We start from the raw sequence: 17941 nt of genomic DNA, 5'->3' as shown, positions 1-17941 counted from the left end.
GATTCCTGGGATACGGTTATTACTGTGAGAAATGTGACCATGGTTATAATAATCGAGAGCAACACAAGCATTGTGGATTGAAATGCTCAGGATGTTTGGCCTCTTCACCCTGTCTCAGCGAAGAACCAGTGCCTTGTTCAAATTGTCTGCGCACGTTTGTCAGCCCTACCTGTTACCAACAACATCTGAAAACGCAAGGTTCACAGAAGAAATGCGCTTGTCAACTGCTGAGATTGTGCCCTACGTGTGAACAAGTCATACGTACCAATAATACCAAGGCACACGTATGTTCAGGAAAGAAAAAATGTCACATTTGTCACCACATCGTGGACTTGGAACACCAATGTTACGTGCAAAAATACCAACCCCCACCACAGAAAGAAGACGGTCACAAGAAGAAAGGCAATTTCATCTTTTTCGATTTCGAATGCATGCAAGAAACCGGCATTCACATTCCTAATTTCTGCGTGGCTCATCGAGCGTGCGAGAAGTGCATTCAAGAACCTATCTTCAGTCATTGCCCTCACTGCAGCAAGATTCCTGGAGGACGTGAAAAAATCTTTCGGGGACCAAACACGCTAGCCGATTTCGCTCGATGGGTCTTAGACCCCATGGACAAGACGTGGAGCCAAGAGGACATCGAACGTTACGGAGATTGTCATCGTCATGCCACGGTGATGGCTCACAATTTCTCCGGATACGATGGACAGTTTCTTTTGAGGTACTATACGGAACAAGGCACCGAACGTCCTAAAGTGACTTTGAACGGAGCCAAAATCATTTTCATGCAAGTGGGACAAGTGCAGTTTAAAGATTCGATGAGCTATTTGGCCATGCCTTTGAGTCGAATGCCTAAAACGTTTGGAATGACAGAAATGGCTAAAGGGTACTTTCCGCACTTTTTCAATACGGAAGCCAATCAACACGCCGTTCTACCCCATTTACCTGAGGCTCACTATTACGACCCCGACAGCATGCGTACCGAACAACGAGAAGCTTTCTACGCTTGGTACCAGGCTCACGCCTCGGACCCCTTCGACTTTCAGGAAGAAATGTTAAAGTATTGTCGTTCCGACGTGGACATTTTACGACGTTGCTGTGGAAAATTTCGAGAACTGTTCATGGAACACGGAGGGGTCGATCCTTTGAAAGAAGCTTGCACCATTGCCAAAGCGTGTTCCATAGTGTATCGACAACGATTCATGCCTGAAAACACCGTGGCTGTCATCAGTCCTCAAACGACCCACTATGTCAAGCGTTAATACTCGGTCAAAGCCCTACGTTGGTTACATTACTTGTGCGACAAGGAAGACAAGTGGATTCAGCATGCCCGCAACGGAGGGGGTGAAAAGACCATCGGAACGTATTCGGTCGATGGCTGGGACTTAGAAAACCCCAAGATCGTGTACGAGTTTAACGGTTGCTTATTTCACGGATGTCCCGTCTGTTACCCTGACCGTGGCACTAAAAATCAGTTTTTGCAACGAACCATGGAAGACTTGTACCAGGACACTTGTCAGCGACGCCTAAAGTTAGAACAGCAAGGATACCAAGTGGTGGAAATGTGGGAACACGAGTACGATCACCGTATGAAAACCGATCCCGAGTTTAAACGCCTCGTGGAAAGTTACCAGTTCATGGACCCGCTGAACCCGAGGGATAGTTTGTACGGAGGAAGGACCAATGCCACCTGTTTGCTGTACCAAGCCGACGAAGAGAAAGGAGAAGAAATCAAATATTTGGACGTGTGTTCGCTGTATCCCTACGTGTGCAAATATTGTCGCTTTCCTGTAGGGCACCCGCAATTGCTGACGGAACACATTGACCTGAAAAACATTCGACAATACGAAGGCTTGATCAAGTGTAAAGTTTTGCCTCCCACGAACCTATACCATCCCGTCTTACCTCACCATTGTCAAGGCAAACTGATGTTTCCCTTGTGCCGTACTTGTGCCGAAACATGCAACCAAGACCAACCTTGTCATCACAACCAGGAAGAACGTGCCTTGACGGGAACCTGGGTCAGCGTAGAATTGTTCAAAGCTCTGGACATGGGATACCAACTGTTAGAAGTGTACGAAATTTGCCACTTTCCCAAGACACAACAATACCACAAGGGTGATCCCAGTCAGAAAGGCATTTTCGTTGACTACGTGGATGCCTTTTTGAAACTGAAGCAAGAAGCCAGCGGCTATCCTTCCTGGTGTCACACTCCCGAAGACCAAATACAATTCAAAGAGAAATACTACGAACAAGAAGGCATCACTTTAGACCACATCGAGAAAAACGAAGGCAGGCGATCGTTTGCCAAAGAGATGTTAAATTGCTTGTGGGGTAAAATGGCACAACGACCGTGTTTACCCAAGACGGACTATTTGACAGAGCCTTCCCGCTACTTGCAGATGATTCACGACAAAACCAAATACATGAAACACGTGGACGTCGTTCGAGAGGATTTGATCTTGGTCAATTACGAAGAAGATCTGGACTTTGTACAAGACGACCCTTTTGGAAATGTCATCATTGCGGCTTACGTGACAGCCCATGCTCGCTTAAAATTGTACGAAGCTTTAGAACTGTTAGGGGAACGCGTCCTGTACTTTGACACGGACAGTTGCATTTACATCCATCACCCGATTCAACATCACCCTGACATCGAAGGAGACCGTTTAGGAGCCTGGACAGACGAGCATCCCGACGACAAGATTCTAAGTTTCGTCAGTGGCGGTCCTAAAAATTACGGCTACGAATACCGGGACAAACAAGGAGAAGTGCACACGACGTGCAAAGTGAAAGGACTGACTCTGAATTATCGTACCAGTCGAGTGGTCAACTTTGGGGTATTGAAAGAAGCCTTGCAATCGGGAGAGGATGGAAACTTTAAAGTGACCACTCACCAACCGAACAAGATTGTACGTTTACCCACTCACCAAATCGTCAGTCGACCCCTGGAAAAAGTCTATCAAATCGTGTACCAGAAGCGAGTGCGACTTCCCAATCACTTTACGTTGCCGTACGGTCACGTCGGTATTGGTCTGTATATAAAAAGGAACCCCAGGCAAGATCGATAGTTCATTGGGACTACCAAGACCGAGCGAACAAGATGAATACTTTCAGAGAAACACGAAACAAGTTGTTTAGAAAGGCAGAATTCAAGTGTGAGGCTTCGGAAGTGGAATGCGATTGTGAGCCTTGCGATGGATACGATGCTGTACCTTGTGACCTGAGTGATGCCGTAAAGCATCATGGGAACTTTAGTGTCCCTACCCCTATCATGGAAAGTGATGCTGTGCGTGTCAAACCTGAGGGATGCGAAAGTGATGCCGCTCGTCCTCTTGGACATTTTACTGGGTTTCGTTTTAAAGGGGAATGTTCACCTTCACGTCTACCCCCTTACGGATGTCATCCAGCCCTGAGCAAACTCCTGTTCATGTCACCCAACCCTCATCGAAACGAACCTGTGAAAGACGAATATTCGTTCCCTGTGCGTTTGTCGGAATACTGCGACTTTGAAAATCGTCTTCAATCGTTCAAAGGAAAATGGCCTAAGTATCTGGGAGGACCGACCCCCGAAGAATTAGCCAGAGCCGGATTTTTCTACTTGGGCGAAGGAGATAAAGTCAAGTGCTTCAGTTGCGGTGTGTCACTTCACCACTGGGAACCGCAAGATTCGGCCTACGTAGAACATGCTCGATGGTCACCGAATTGTCATTACTTACCCTTAGTGGGACCGGGACATTGAAGTAACTTCTTACCATCATCTGTTCATGGATACTTTACAAGAGAACATTCGTGCTTTGCCTGTGGAGTTGAGAGAACGCATTTACCGAGAACTGGTTAAAATACAAGTGAAACGTAAAGAACAATTGCATCCGTTACGTCACCGGTATTTGAACCACTGGTACCTGAAGGCTATACAAGGACTGATTCAATTGAAAGTGTTCCATCGGACAGACATTTATGAACGATCCTCTAGTTTTAAAAAGGATTGGTTTGGTATGGACGATTCTACCTACATCATTGTAAACGTACTGCATCGAATTCCAGAGGAAGAGTTAACGAATTACCAGCATCTTGAACACAATGTCAACTTAGTGAAAGAGGAAACTTCTGAACGAATTGTAATGTGTAGATTAGTGACTAAACGATTTAAATTCGACACTGAAGTAAAACCATGTTTGTGCAAAGAGTACATTTCTTGTGTCAGACCAAAGAGGATTTAGTATGACCTATTCATGGATACTTTGCTAGAGAACATTCGTGCTTTGCCTGTGGAGTTGAGAGAACGCATTTACCGAGAACTGATCAAAATACAAGTGAAACGCAAACTCAAAGTGATTCGTCCGGTTTTAAATTATGCTATGTTCCAAAGTACAAGAAGACTGATTATGAGTGGATATTACATTAGGCACAAAGTTAAACGAGGCTATTGGCCACCACCCAACGATTCCAGAAACAGTGTATATACTTATGGATACTTTACAAGAGAACATTTTGGGCTTGCCTGAGGAGTTGAGAGAAAGGATTTACCGAGAGCTGGTGAAAATACAAGTGAAACGTAAAGAACAATTGCATCCGTTACGTCACCAGATCTTTAACCACTGGTACCTGAATGGTATAAGAGGACTGATTCGTCAGAAATTTTTTCAGTGGTCAGACGTTGTTGAACACTTTCAGTGTATGAATGATGATGATGATGATGGACTAGACGTTCGTAATTTTGGTTACTTCGAGATTCACTTACTGCAACGTATTGAGGAAGACGAGTTAAAGGATTAACAACATTTGTTACATGGAATCTGCTTAGAAAAAGACGAAACATCTAGACAAACTCTGACGTTTCAGTTACAGTATGTAACATTTAAATTCCCTACTGGAGAACGAACGTGTTTGGTTAGAAATTACCTTTATTGCTTCCGAAACAAAGAGACTATAAAATCAAGTTGCCATGCCACGGATTATGTCACATATCATTCAACAGATTCCGTGGAAGGAACTCAATGACCATATTCAAACCGTGGATCATTACCATCAATTATTACAAGAATTTTATCCATTCAATTTGGGACGACAAGTGGTGTGTGTCTTAGTGACTTGTTTTCTGGGATTTCGTTTACCAGCCGATTCTTTGTGGACTCTTTACGATCAATACTTACCACCTCAATGGCCTTAAATGGTCACGAAAAACTGCTTTTGCTCAAAGCCTTGCGTTTTCATCTGGATACTTCTCGACCTCAACAGGAAAAAAAGATTCGTCAACTTCTAGCTACCCAAGACGTGTATGACGATGTGTGTGTAGCTTGTGACTTACATCCCCATTGGACAGATGTCCGTGCCTGGAAAGAATGGGGTTTTGAGGCTTGGACCCAAGAAGTGGCCCAGTATGCACAAGAGTTGTTCAAAGAAAAAAGTTACTTTTCAACCCGTGTTAGTGACGGTGCCAGAAGAACCCGTCACCCAGGACAGGACTGTCGTGGACAGGCCTGAAAGACCCTTTCGGGAGGACACTTGTGTGACCTTACCCCTACTATAGAACTGGTTAGAACATTACCCAAAACATGTTGTACAGACACTTGTTTTTATTCCACGTTCATAGTTATCATGTGCCTTTTATCCTTGTACTTAAGCCTTTGGCTTTTATGTATTTTTGTCTTTCTTATTCATGTTTGAAAAAAAAAAATTCAATAAACGTGTTCTGAAAAAGTATATAAACTCTTGTCTTGTTTGTTTTTCGTGTCACAAGTGACATTTCTCACACAATGGCTACCTCTGCTGTCTCTGCTCCCTCTTCCTCTACTGTCAAAGTCATCGACGAACACTTAGATCGTGCCAGTTGGGAGGCTTTGTATCTTCGCCATCCCTTTAACATGCTCATTGCTGGACCTAGCGGTTCAGGCAAAACCGAATTCGTCAAACGTTTGATCGAACATAAACATCATTTGATCGATCGGCCACCTCAACGGATCGTGTGGTGTTACAAAGAGTGGCAATCGGCGTACAACCTCTTGCGAGAAAGTCAAGGCGATTCCATCGTGTTTGTGGAAGGTATTCCTAAAGAAGACGACGGCATCGTCTCTGATTCCCGTCAAACCCATTTGGTCATTTTCGACGACATGTTAGGAGAAGACGAAGAAGAAATTAAACTGTGGTTCACGCGCAAAGGGCATCACCGTAATGCCAGTGTCGTTTACATCACCCAAAATTTGTTTCAACAAAGTAAAGCCCATCGCACCATCAGTCTCAATGCGCATTACGTGGTCTTGTTTAAAAGCCCTCGAGATAAATCGCAAGTGCAAGTCTTAGCCAAACAGTTAGGAACGCCTTGGCTGACTCAGGCGTACGACGATGCCACTCAAACGCCACACGCCTATTTACTCGTCGATTTGAAACCTACGACTCCCGAGGATTTGCGATTTCGTACCCACTTGTTTCACCACTGGTGCCAAGACGGAGGGCCTGTCCTGTACACGTCTCCGTCCTCGACTTCATTTCACTCCCCGTAAAAAATCTATAAAAACCTCAAACCCTTTTTCGTCTGTCTCACATAGTGTGAACATGACGTCGCTTCAGTCGCATCTTCCCGTCAAATTGATTCGTGCCTTGTATGGCATCAGTCGAGAAAAAAATCCACAAACACGAGCCCGTGTCTTAGAAGCTAGTCTCAAAGAAGTCTTACGATGGTTCACGGTGACGGCACGTCAATTACTCCAAGGAATCATTCAGATTCCTCATCAAACCAAACGCTTTTTCGATCGAAACAAAGTCGCTTTGGTCCAACTGGCCCATCCCCGCATCGACACTCAAACCAATAAACAAATCATTTTGAAACCTGGAGGGAGCGGTACTCTAGGAGGGGTCATCATTCGCTCACTCTTAAGATGGGATCCTAATGCCCCCAAAGTTATCCCCAAGACAAAAGTCCAACGAAGCCCCAAGAAGAAAAAGAAAAAGACCAGGTCCCCAAGGAGAACTTCTCCAGTGGCAGGACCCTCCTCTGACCAGACACCACCACCACCACCCCGGAAAAAGAAAAGAAGCCCCCAGAAAAAGAAACAGAGAAAAAGTCCCCAGAAAAAGAAAAGTCCACAGAAGAAAACTAGTCGCAAGAGAGGCACTTCGGCCAGGACGCAACCTTACACTCGCAAACCACGACCTGCCACAGCGGTGACTGCGTCTCCGACAGCCTCACGTTTATCCACTTCTCCGTTAATGACACCCAGAACTGAAGAGTACTTGGAGACGTTGATCACACCAAGAACTTCTCCGTTGATGACCCCCAAAAGAACTTCCCCAGTGGCAGGACCTTCCAATTTAGCGGCAGTGGCTGCTGCTCACAAAGTACCTTCTCCCAAAATCAAAGTTCAAGAAAGATCGGGCATGTTACAAAGTTTACTGGATTTGTCCAAGCAAGAACTTGCTCGATTTAGTCCGTTACGTACCCCTGCACGACGTGTCATGCCTGTCCTCAAACTGATACGACGTAAAGACAATCAGTGGTGACGCGTTCCAGTATAAAAAAGGCCTGTGACCAAGTAGGGTATCAGTGTTTTTTTGGTGCTCCTGAAGACTCAAAGATGTCACCCTCCAGAAAATCCCAAGGAAAGAAAAGGAAAGGACTGCCACCACGTTTAGCCAAACATGGGGACATGTTATCTGTCCTGTCCAAAGCTTCTCCACCCCTACGAAAAAAACTCATTCAAACGGCCTCCAAAGAGGTCATCGATACCGTGTGCGAATGTTGTTTGAACGTTTTGAAAGGCACGATCCCTTTGTCCAAACACCAGAAACAATGCTTAAGCAAACATCGTCACGTTCTTCGCCAAATGGTTCGAAAGAAAATTCCCATTCGTCAAAAGAAGAAGATGTTAGTGCAACGTGGAGGCATTTTGCCCCTCTTGTTAGGCCCCATACTGAAAGGAGTCTTGGGAACCATGTTGGGAGGACTGGTGGGAGCAAGATAAAAAGGCCTTCGGAAGTCCCAAGATCTCAGAATCGACCCTTGACAACCCCATGGAAGGACGAAAACTAGCTTTAGTGCCTTACAAACGATGGATGGAATACCATCGGTGGCAAGAACAACGCACCCCGCATTTACCTCCCAATCCCCATTTGAGCGAGATGTTCCAGTTACAACACGAATTGCAGTCCTTGATGGATCGCCAAGATTTGTCCGAAACAGAAAAATCGCAAAAGTACGGTCAACTCTTGCAACGACTGCAACTCTTTCACCAGAAAGCTTTAGACGAAACAGCTCTACCCACTCTGAAAGATTTTAAGACCTTGATGAAAAGTCCAGCACCAGTACCAGTACCAGTACCACCAGTACCCGTGACCAAGACAGAAAAAGGAAAAGAAGCAGAAGAAGAAGAAGGGTTTCAAACTCCACCAGAAAAAGTACGCAAGGTAACAACACCACCTACCTCCAGAATTGGATGGATTAAAAAGATGATGGCCACCCCTTCTTCATCACAAGAGAAAAAGAAAGTGAAGACAGAAGTGAAGACAGAAGTGAAACAAGAACCGATATCCCCCGCTCAGACATCCTCCTCCTCCTTCTCTTCAACACCTATTGCCGGTCGCACACGCAAAGCATTGCAATCCAAGAAAGTACCCCAAGAGAAAAAGAGTAGCATCCTCCAAGAGTGGGTGTCTTATTAACACACCAACCAACACAAAAAAAATGGAAAAAGTCTTAGCCAGCATTTACTACGATCCCATACCATCCTGCAGGTCACGCAGGAGTTCAAAAATTGTATCGTGCTGCCAAAAGTCAACTGAAAAGTCTCCGTTTACCTCAAGTGCAACGATGGTTACAAGAACAAGCTACCTACACTTTGCACAAACCCATTCGACGCAAGTTTGCCAGAAGTCGCACCCGAGTGGAAGGCATCGATCATCAATGGCAAGCCGATTTAGCTGATGTCTCTCATTTGGCCAGCTACAATCGCGGCTACAAATATTTGTTTTGTGTCATCGACGTCTTTTCCAAATTTGCCTGGGTCGTGCCCTTGACTTCCAAATCCAGCAGCGAGTTAGTGCGAGCCCTGCAACGAGTGTTGAAACAAAGCGGTCGTCACCCTCTTCGATGGCAAACGGACAAAGGCACCGAATTTCTGAACCAAGCTTTCCAAAAAGAATTAAAGAAACGTGACATTCATTTTTTTACCACCGAGAATCCAGAAACCAAAGCCAGCATCGTGGAACGTTTTCAATCACTTTGAAAGAACGCATGTGGAAATATTTTACGCATCACCACACTCTGAAGTACATCGACATCTTACCGCACCTGGTGCAAGCGTACAACCAATCTTACCATCGAAGCATCGGACGTGCCCCTCAAGACGTGACTCCCGACAACGAAGTGCTGGTGTTTGAGCGCCTGTTCGGTACGTCCCCGACGAGGGCTGTCCCCAAGAAAAGTGGAGAGTTGGCCGTAGGAGATTGGGTGCGCATTGGCAAAACCAAACGCACTTTCGACAAAGGTTACTTACCTAACTGGACGACCGAACTGTTTCGCGTCACTGGACGAGTGCATGGCCGTCATCCTGCCGTCTATAAATTGGAAGACATGAACGGAGAAGTGCTCAAAGGAACGTTTTATTTGCCCGAGTTACAACGTGTCACCAAAAAAGAAGACGACGTGTACGACATCGAAAGCATTCTCGAACGCAGAACCCGTAAAGTGGGCAAACGACGTGTCAAAGAAGTCAAAGTACGTTGGAAAGGATATCCACCCAGTTTCGGTTCTTGGATCGACGCTTCGCAAGTCATCGACTATAAAAAGAAGTGACCATCATGCCCTTTCACACATCAGACGCAGCTACGTCGACCACTCCTTCTTCACCTAGTTCTTCTGTACAAGATTTACAAAAACAACCCTTGTGGGTGTGGTGTGGAGAACGTGTGCCTAAAACGCAAATCGTCTTTTTCTGCCAAATCTTCGTGGTGTATTGTGTCATCGGGGCAGCCATCGCCAATTTGAGTTTGCAACAAGGAGACAAACAATTGTGGACCATTTTATTGAGCAGTTGCATCGGTTACCTGCTTCCCAATCCCTCCCTGAAATTCTCTTCCAACGGGAACCTTGTGTCCAGTGCCAGTGTCAGTCACCACTCCAACAACAACCACAATCAGAACCCCATTTTAGACGGAGACACGCCTCTGACGTCCAGTAACCCCTCGGACAGCCACAGAACTCGGGAATTATGAGTCACCAAAACCAATTTTACTTAACCTTACCCAGTGACAGTTCCATGGAGGTGTTTCCCCACAACACGTTGTGCTGTTACACGGCCAAATTACCTCAGGCCATCCCCTTAGATCACGAAGCCCATTGGGAAGTGGCTTTAGTAGAAATGATTCACCCTACACAAATCCAAAACATCACCGAAAAGCAAAACACTTTTGAGGTGGAAATCCTGAACGAACAATTGCAACAAGCCATGAATGACATCTGGTTTTCAGGGGACACAAAACCAGCCAGCAATCCAGCCTTCAGTATCTACACCTTGAAAATTCCAGCAGGGTTTTATTTTAGTGGCCAACATTTGGTGGACACCATTACTTCCAGGTTTGAGTTCGCCTTTGGCAAAGCCCTGAACAGAGTCAAAAAAAGTGTCACCCTGGAGTACCATAAAGTGGCTCGTCGCTTATTGATGAAATTTCAGGATACCCAAACGATGTCCATCAGTTTTAATCGTGACTTGTTTGATATTTTAGGTGGAGACACAAAAATGGCTCCAAATTTAAATCCGAAGATCAAAAGCAATATGGAATTTTACAAGTATTTTCGATTCCCTGTAGAACTGAACCAAGGACTGAATTTGATGTTTGTGTACTCCGATGTGGTGGAGTACAACGTGGTTGGACACACCTCTGTGCCGTTACTGCGTGTCATTCCTTTCAAAGTGGATAGTACCACAACCAGTGACCAGGAAGGTGGAAACACCTATCACGTTCACCGGGAATTTGTCCATCCTCATTATTTGCCTGTCAGCAAGTCGTATTTGGACACGGTCAACATTGCTATAAAAGGAGATTTGGGACAAAATATTCCATTCACCAAAGGAAAATTCACGGTGAAACTCCATTTTCGAAAACGGTTTTCTCACGACTCGTAAGTAACTCATGTATCCAGTGTACCGAGGGGTTGCTCGACAGCGAGGACACGGTTTAGGAGATATGTTAAAATCGGCCTTTCGTTCGGTGGCCCCGGTGTTGAAACCGATGGTGACACGCGGATTGCACGTCTTGAAAGATGCGGCACTGACACAAGGCAAAGAATTTCTCCAAAATGTCATCATCGACAAACAAAACCCCAAAGAAGCTTTCATGAGGGCAGGCAAAAATGTCTTGCTGCAAACGGGTAGAGACCTTTTGGGTCGCCGAGACACACCTATAAATGCCCTGCACGCTACCGAGTCAAGCATTCAGCAAGGACAAGGCAGAAAGAGACGACGAAGAAGAAAACACCCTTTCACCAGACTTAAAGCTAGAAAGGCCAAGAAAAGAAGAACCGTTCGAGACTTAGACGTTTTCGATTATTGAGAAAAGAGACAAAAAAATGATGCACCGAGAGTCTTGCGCCTGTTCCAAGACGGAACTGGATCTGTTTGCCATGCCCCCCACCATGATGACGATGCAAGAATCCCAATGGGTGGAATTTCATCCCGTCTCCTCATGGGCCGATTCCGCTCCCATCGAGTTTGAAATCAAAGGACAGCCCGAAGATTACATCGATCTGAATAGCAGTTACTTGTACCTGAAAGTCAAAGTTCTAGATAAGACAGGAGGTGATATAGACACTGAAGATGTAGCTCCCGTCAACAATTTCATGCATTCCTTGTTCAGTGGAGTGGACTTGTACTTGAATAACAAACTAGTCAGCAGCAGCATGGATACTTACCCTTATCGTGCCTACCTGGAAAATCTCTTGACGTACGGAATAGACGCCAAGAACACCCATCTTAATGCCTGTGTGGTATGGGAAGCTGACGAAGCTAACGAGTTTGAAACATTCGAAACTGATACAAAGGATAAAACTAAATTAACAAATGATGGATTTCTAGAACGAAGAAACAGAATCAAAGATGGACAGAGTTTAGAACTGATGGATCGTTTGCATTTGGACATGTGGTTGCAAGAAAAGTATTTGCTGAACGGGGTGGATGTCCGCCTGAGACTGAATCGGAGCAGTACCGCTTTCCACTTATTGGCTGATGCTGACGAGTACAAAACCAAAATCCAAGAAGCCAGACTCTACGTACGACGCGTGGAAGTGTTACCCAAAGTGGGAAACGACATCAGTCAGACGTTGAGCAGAACGACCGCCAAGTATCCCATACGACGCGTGGAAGTGAAAACTTTCACCATTCCTGCTGGACAGAGATCCATGATCGAAGATCATCTGTTCCAAGGACAGCTACCCAAACGTTTAATCGTTGGTATGGTCCTGAATTCAGCCTTCAACGGAACCATCAAAGAAAATCCTTTCTACTTTAAACACTTTGGCGTGTCCAAGATCGAAGTCAGTCGCGATGGCAAGACCTTGTGTACCCGACCTTTCGAACCTAACTTTGACAAGAAGAATTACTTGAGATCGTACTTGTCCCTGTACGAAGCTACCGGACAGTTAGGAACCAACACCAGTCACGGTATTACGTACGAGGATTACACAGGAGGTTATGCTTTGTGGGCTTTCGATTTCACTCCAGACCAAGGCAGCGACGAGGGACATTTCCACCCTATAAAATCAGGCCAGATTCGTGTGGAACTTCAGTTTACAGAACCACTGAAAGAGACAGTGAACGTCATCCTGTATGCAGAATTCGATAATACCATAGAAATCAACAGTTTGAGAGAAGTCATTCTAGACTATTAGAAGCTATGGAAGACTGTTATCCCTCTTTACCTAGTGAAGAAACTTTGGACATGAAATGTGAGGAGACTGTGGAAGAAGTGATCATGATGAAGTCAAGATGGCCAGATCAAGAAGCCCATTTAGTCTCCTGTTTTGCCAAACACTTGGTCGACAAAATAACGGAATTGATCAAGAAAAATTGTTATGGATGTCAAAACGATCATCCCAGTCAAATTCAACACGACAAATGCCTGATGTTGAGTCAAGAAGAAAAATTGGACGAGTATCTGGACGAAGCTTGGAGTCTCATCTCGGACGAAGACGTGTTACATCAGTGGTATAAAGACTTGCGTGAACATTCTTGTCCACCATTAACCACTCAAGAGATCCATCGTATCGAAGCTCTCCTGAATCAGAGTGAGGAAACAGAGCGAATAACCGTTTATTCGTCAGACATTTTCAAGCAAAAAGTCAGGATCGAATTGACGACTTATTATTACCTGTGAAGAAGAAGAAAAAAAACAACACAGATGGATACCTGGGAACTTTATTACCTTTTGAACCACAGTTCGTATACGGCTTCTTGGAATCCTGTCGTCTGTGCTAAAGATGAACTCCCTCATCGCAAACCTAAAGACCATCTAGCTTACGTGATCAACACGGACGACAGTCATCTCCCAGGAACCCACTGGGTAGCCGTTTACTTTCCTCAAGAAGGATGTGTGGAATATTTCGATTCTTACGGATTGCCCCCTTTGGAAGACGATATCATTGACTTTATGAGAAGAAATGCTCAGACCACCCGATTCAATAACGTGAAATTACAAGGCACAGATTCCTTGGTGTGTGGACAATATTGTGTGTATTTTCTGCATCATCGCAGCCTAGGCTATTCCTTAGAACATTTAGTGACTCATTTTGATCCTCGTTCTTCTGCTAGAAACGATGTGAAAGTAGATCAATGGTTTTGTGACCATTATGCTTATCTTTTGTCTCAAGCTAGGAAACGTAGTGTCCATCAATGGCCTAATGATTTCCAAAAGTGGAAATCACAATTTCATTCACAACGTTGTCAGCCCTGTTTAAAGTAGACTGTATTTGAAGAAAAAATGTTTGATGTTATCATGATGGATTATTGTTTAAAATATGGTAGAGTTGTTGTTAAGTGTTAAGTGATTTTTGAATAAAAAATGTTGTGTTTTGAAAAAAAAATGCCTTTGTCTTTTGTTTAGCTATAAGAATGTTGGATTGATGCTCTTTCATTTCTTACTATCCCTCTCATGACACTCATTGAACGTTGAGGCTCGAAAACCGTGTGGGGGATGTTTTCCTTCACGTCCGCGCTTTGACTTTAAGAACCGGGTTGTTTCCAGTCTAACCATCCATTGTCGACTCATCCTCCTAAGAAGATGTGCTCCAAACTAGCTAAGCTCAACGAAGCCTACGTGAATTTGCATAAGGTCAGACACAGTCTGATACCGAAGCCAGAAGAAATAGAGAACGTGAGAATGTTAAAAATCACTGAAGACCTGATAGAAGAGCTCTTCAGAGAAGAAGTGAACAGGGAGAAAGAAGAATGGACAGAGAAGTACAGACTTCAGAGACAGCAGCAACAGCAGCAACAACAGCAACAGCAACAACAACCTGAAGCTGACAGAGGCTTTGTCGATTGTGGTATCGACACCAAAGAGTTCTTCTTCTCTTTCCGAAGAAGCAGACCTATGGCCAGAAAGTCTATCCTCAGAGGACATCGCATTCTTAGAAACTAAAAAAGAATGCCGTAGCAAACAAAAAAAACCCAGCCCTTTTCAGGGCTACCCAATACTCTAGAAAAGAAATAACGATCGATTTGCCAATGTGTGTAGGTAGAGTAGTGTGAATATAAACACTAACTCTTTTTAAAAAAATGTGAGGGTATGTGTTTGTGTGTTAGTTTTTGTAAGAGCTCAGGTATGTTAGTGTGAATAGTAGATTATGGGTTTATTTATTGTTTCTTAGCGTATGTGGAGAGTATAGTTTTGGTTTTATTATATGAAATGAGAAAGTAGGGGATGTTTTCCTTCACGTCCGCGCGTTGTTCGGTCATGATGTAGGTAAGATCAATTTTATGTTTTAGGGGGATGTTTTCCTTCACGTCCGCGCTTTTAGTATAAATTAAAAGTCACTCGTCAGTCCAGCTACCCTTGTTGATTGATCAACACTAGAAAAAAATTAGCAGCAGACTGACTAAATTAATGGAACTTCAGATGCATCTGGAGTATGCCAGATGCCTCCTGAATGAGCTGGCTGCAGAGGCCCTTGTGGAAGAAGCCAGGATAGAGCAAGAGGAAGAAGAGGAAGAGAAAAAGAGAGGGATAAGGTCTCACGTGTTCATGATACAGAAATGTGAGGTGAAGCCCTGGGTGATGGAACCTCCACAGTTACAACCACAACAAGAACAAGTACAGGACCCACAAGAGGTAAGGAGACCAATTGTTCATCCTCGAATGAGGAATAGAAGACAAAGAAGACAAAGGGAACAAGAAATGTTCACTATTCCGCAAACGGAGGAGTGGGATAGTGAAGCCACTCAACCCTCGTCAGCTCTTCCAACAACTTCAGTCAATTGGACCAATGATTGGAGTAGGCGTTGTGTCTGTGGTGCCAGACCCGGAAGGTGCCACCATTAGCCAGGTGCCTGTGAAGTTCCAAAAACAGTCCTTTTCAGGGCTACCCAATACTCAAGAAAAGAAATAACGATCCATTTGCCAATGTGTGTAGGTAGAGTAGTGTGAAAATAAACACCAGCTCTTTATTCATAGTGTGAGTGTATGTGTTTGTGTGTTTGTGTTTGTAAGGGCTTGCGTAAGTTTGTGTGAATAGTAGATTATGGGTTTTTTATTGTTTCTTAGCGTATGTGGAGAGTATAGTTTGGGTTTTATTATATGAAATGAGAAAAGTGGGGGACGTTTTACTTCACGTCCGCGCGTTGTTAGGTCATGATCTAGGTAAGATCAATTTTATGTTTTAGGGGGATGTTTTCCATCACGTCCGCGCTTTTCGTATAAGAACCCACGGTATTCGTCGTTCAAACCATTCTACAGAGAAGATGGCTTCAAACCACCTCGATAAATTTCAAACATTACAAGACGTCCTTGACAATTTGGGCATGATAGAACAAATGCTCGTACGACTCAATGAAGACCACTATTCTTATAGTCCGCATAGAGTAAAAATGGAAATTAACAATTTAAGAAAAGCAAAGGTTATGATCAGTGGTGTCATGAAAGAGATAAAGGAGGAGAAGGAGGATGAAGAGGAAAGAATAAGAATACGCAAATGGAACGAACAAATTGAAAAAGAAGAAGAAAATGAGAAGAGGAAGAAAGAAGAGGAAGAAGAAGAGAAGAAAGAAGAGGAGGAGAAGAAAAAGAAGAGAAAGAGTGTAGGTGAGAAAATAAGAAGTTGGTGGAGAAAAAGAAGAACTTAGAAGCAGAAGAAGAAAAAACCCAAAGGCCCTTTTCAGGGCCCCCATATTTCTCGAAAAGAGATAGCCTTTCAATTGCCTACCCCTTTTTTTAAACAAAATTTAAAAAAAAAAAAATCCCATGTTCAATTCCCCTTGTCCCTAAACAAGCCCAAACTCTATTCCCCATGTTAAATTCCCCTTGTACGATTTATTCCCATGTTAAATTTCCATTCAGGCTAATCTGTCCCACGATTTTTCTCCATGTTAAATTTCCATTGAGGCTAATCTGACCCACGATTTTTCTCCATGTTAAATTTCCATTGAGGCTAATCTGACCCAAGGGGGTCTGTAATGCTAATTCCCATTGAGGCTAATCTATCCCCCTTCACTACTCATACATATATACATACATACATATACATACATACATACATACATACATACATAGAGACAGACATACATATATACATGCATGCATACATACATACATACATACATACACACATACATGCATACATACATACATACATACATACATATATACATACATACATACATACATACATACATACATACATACATACATACATACATTCAATTAAAGTTCACAAATGAATTGGTGAATATATGAATAACTAGGTACGCATACCTACCTTCATATTTACCTGCTGACTGAATGGCTTTATTTACAAACAAAAGTGAAGAGAGCTAGTGCACTTGCAGTACAAAAACAAATTAAGATGATTTTTCCAAATAGTTTATAATTTGTTGATGTCACCTATTATATCTTTCTTTGCTTCAAGAAAATGTCAGATGTTTATAAAGGCGAGATCTGCACATCGGCATATGCAAAGTACCGAATTCAACATCCCGATTGGATATTTGATTCTATAGTTGATTGTTGCAAAGATGGCTCTTTCCTGTTGGCAGTCGACGTAGGATGTGGGAGTGGCCAAAGTTGCCAACAGTTATGTCGTCATTTCCTGTCTGTCATTGGGTTGGACATCAGCGAAGATCAGATAAAAGTGGCAAAATCTAAATGTGGACATGATGTCAAAATTGAATTTCGTGTAGGACAAGCGGAAAATCTTAGTTTCCTGGACAATGACACAGTTGACCTTGTCACGGCTGGAGTTTCTATGCATTGGTTTGATATTCCAAAATTTTTGCAGGAAACAAAGAGAGTTCTAAAAACAGGTGGCGTTTGTGCTGTGTATTCATACGTTGTCTCACGTGCCGACTGCCCGGATGTTGAAAGCTTTTTTAATGAGGTATTCAATTTTAATATTTATAAAACTAGAAATTTGTGGCAAAGTGTTGTGATTTTTGTTTTTCTCTTTTATTCATGATAAATACAAAGAAGGCAATAAGATAACAGCATAGTTCTGAATAATGCCGACGTCTCCACCGGTTCTTCCACGGTGATGTTGTAACACTTTTGAGGGCACGGTCACGTTTTGTTTTTACAATAAATAATAACAGAAACATGCAAATATTTATTCACCATTTTATCATTAATATGGTTAATATAGATTTAGGCACATCAGTAAATTTGGTTGATCAAGATTTCGGTATATCATGCAATTTCCTGGATCTGATAAACCCTGTTCTACCTCATATGCTAACGACCGCTC

At 43.5% G+C, this 17941-nt stretch overlaps 1 protein-coding gene across 1 annotated transcript in view; it reads left to right on the top strand.

Moving 5' to 3' along the window:
• LOC149790752 (putative methyltransferase DDB_G0268948) overlaps positions 1 to 17941 on the top strand; it is a 38831-nt gene that overhangs the window by 4660 nt on the left and 16230 nt on the right. Inside the window, exon 2 of the mRNA XM_089972817.1 lies at positions 17111 to 17578. Within this exon, the coding sequence (XP_089828943.1) occupies positions 17114 to 17578 (465 nt within the window). The 5' untranslated portion in view covers positions 17111 to 17113. The remainder of the gene's footprint in view (positions 1 to 17110; positions 17579 to 17941) is intronic.

This window comes from Sinohyriopsis cumingii, chromosome 10 (assembly GCF_028554795.1).
Source record: "Sinohyriopsis cumingii isolate HCF-2022 chromosome 10, ASM2855479v2, whole genome shotgun sequence".
NCBI lineage: Eukaryota > Metazoa > Mollusca > Bivalvia > Unionida > Unionidae > Sinohyriopsis > Sinohyriopsis cumingii.
Note: the sequence above shows the minus strand (reverse complement) of the source record. Positions and strands in the feature narration are given on the sequence as shown.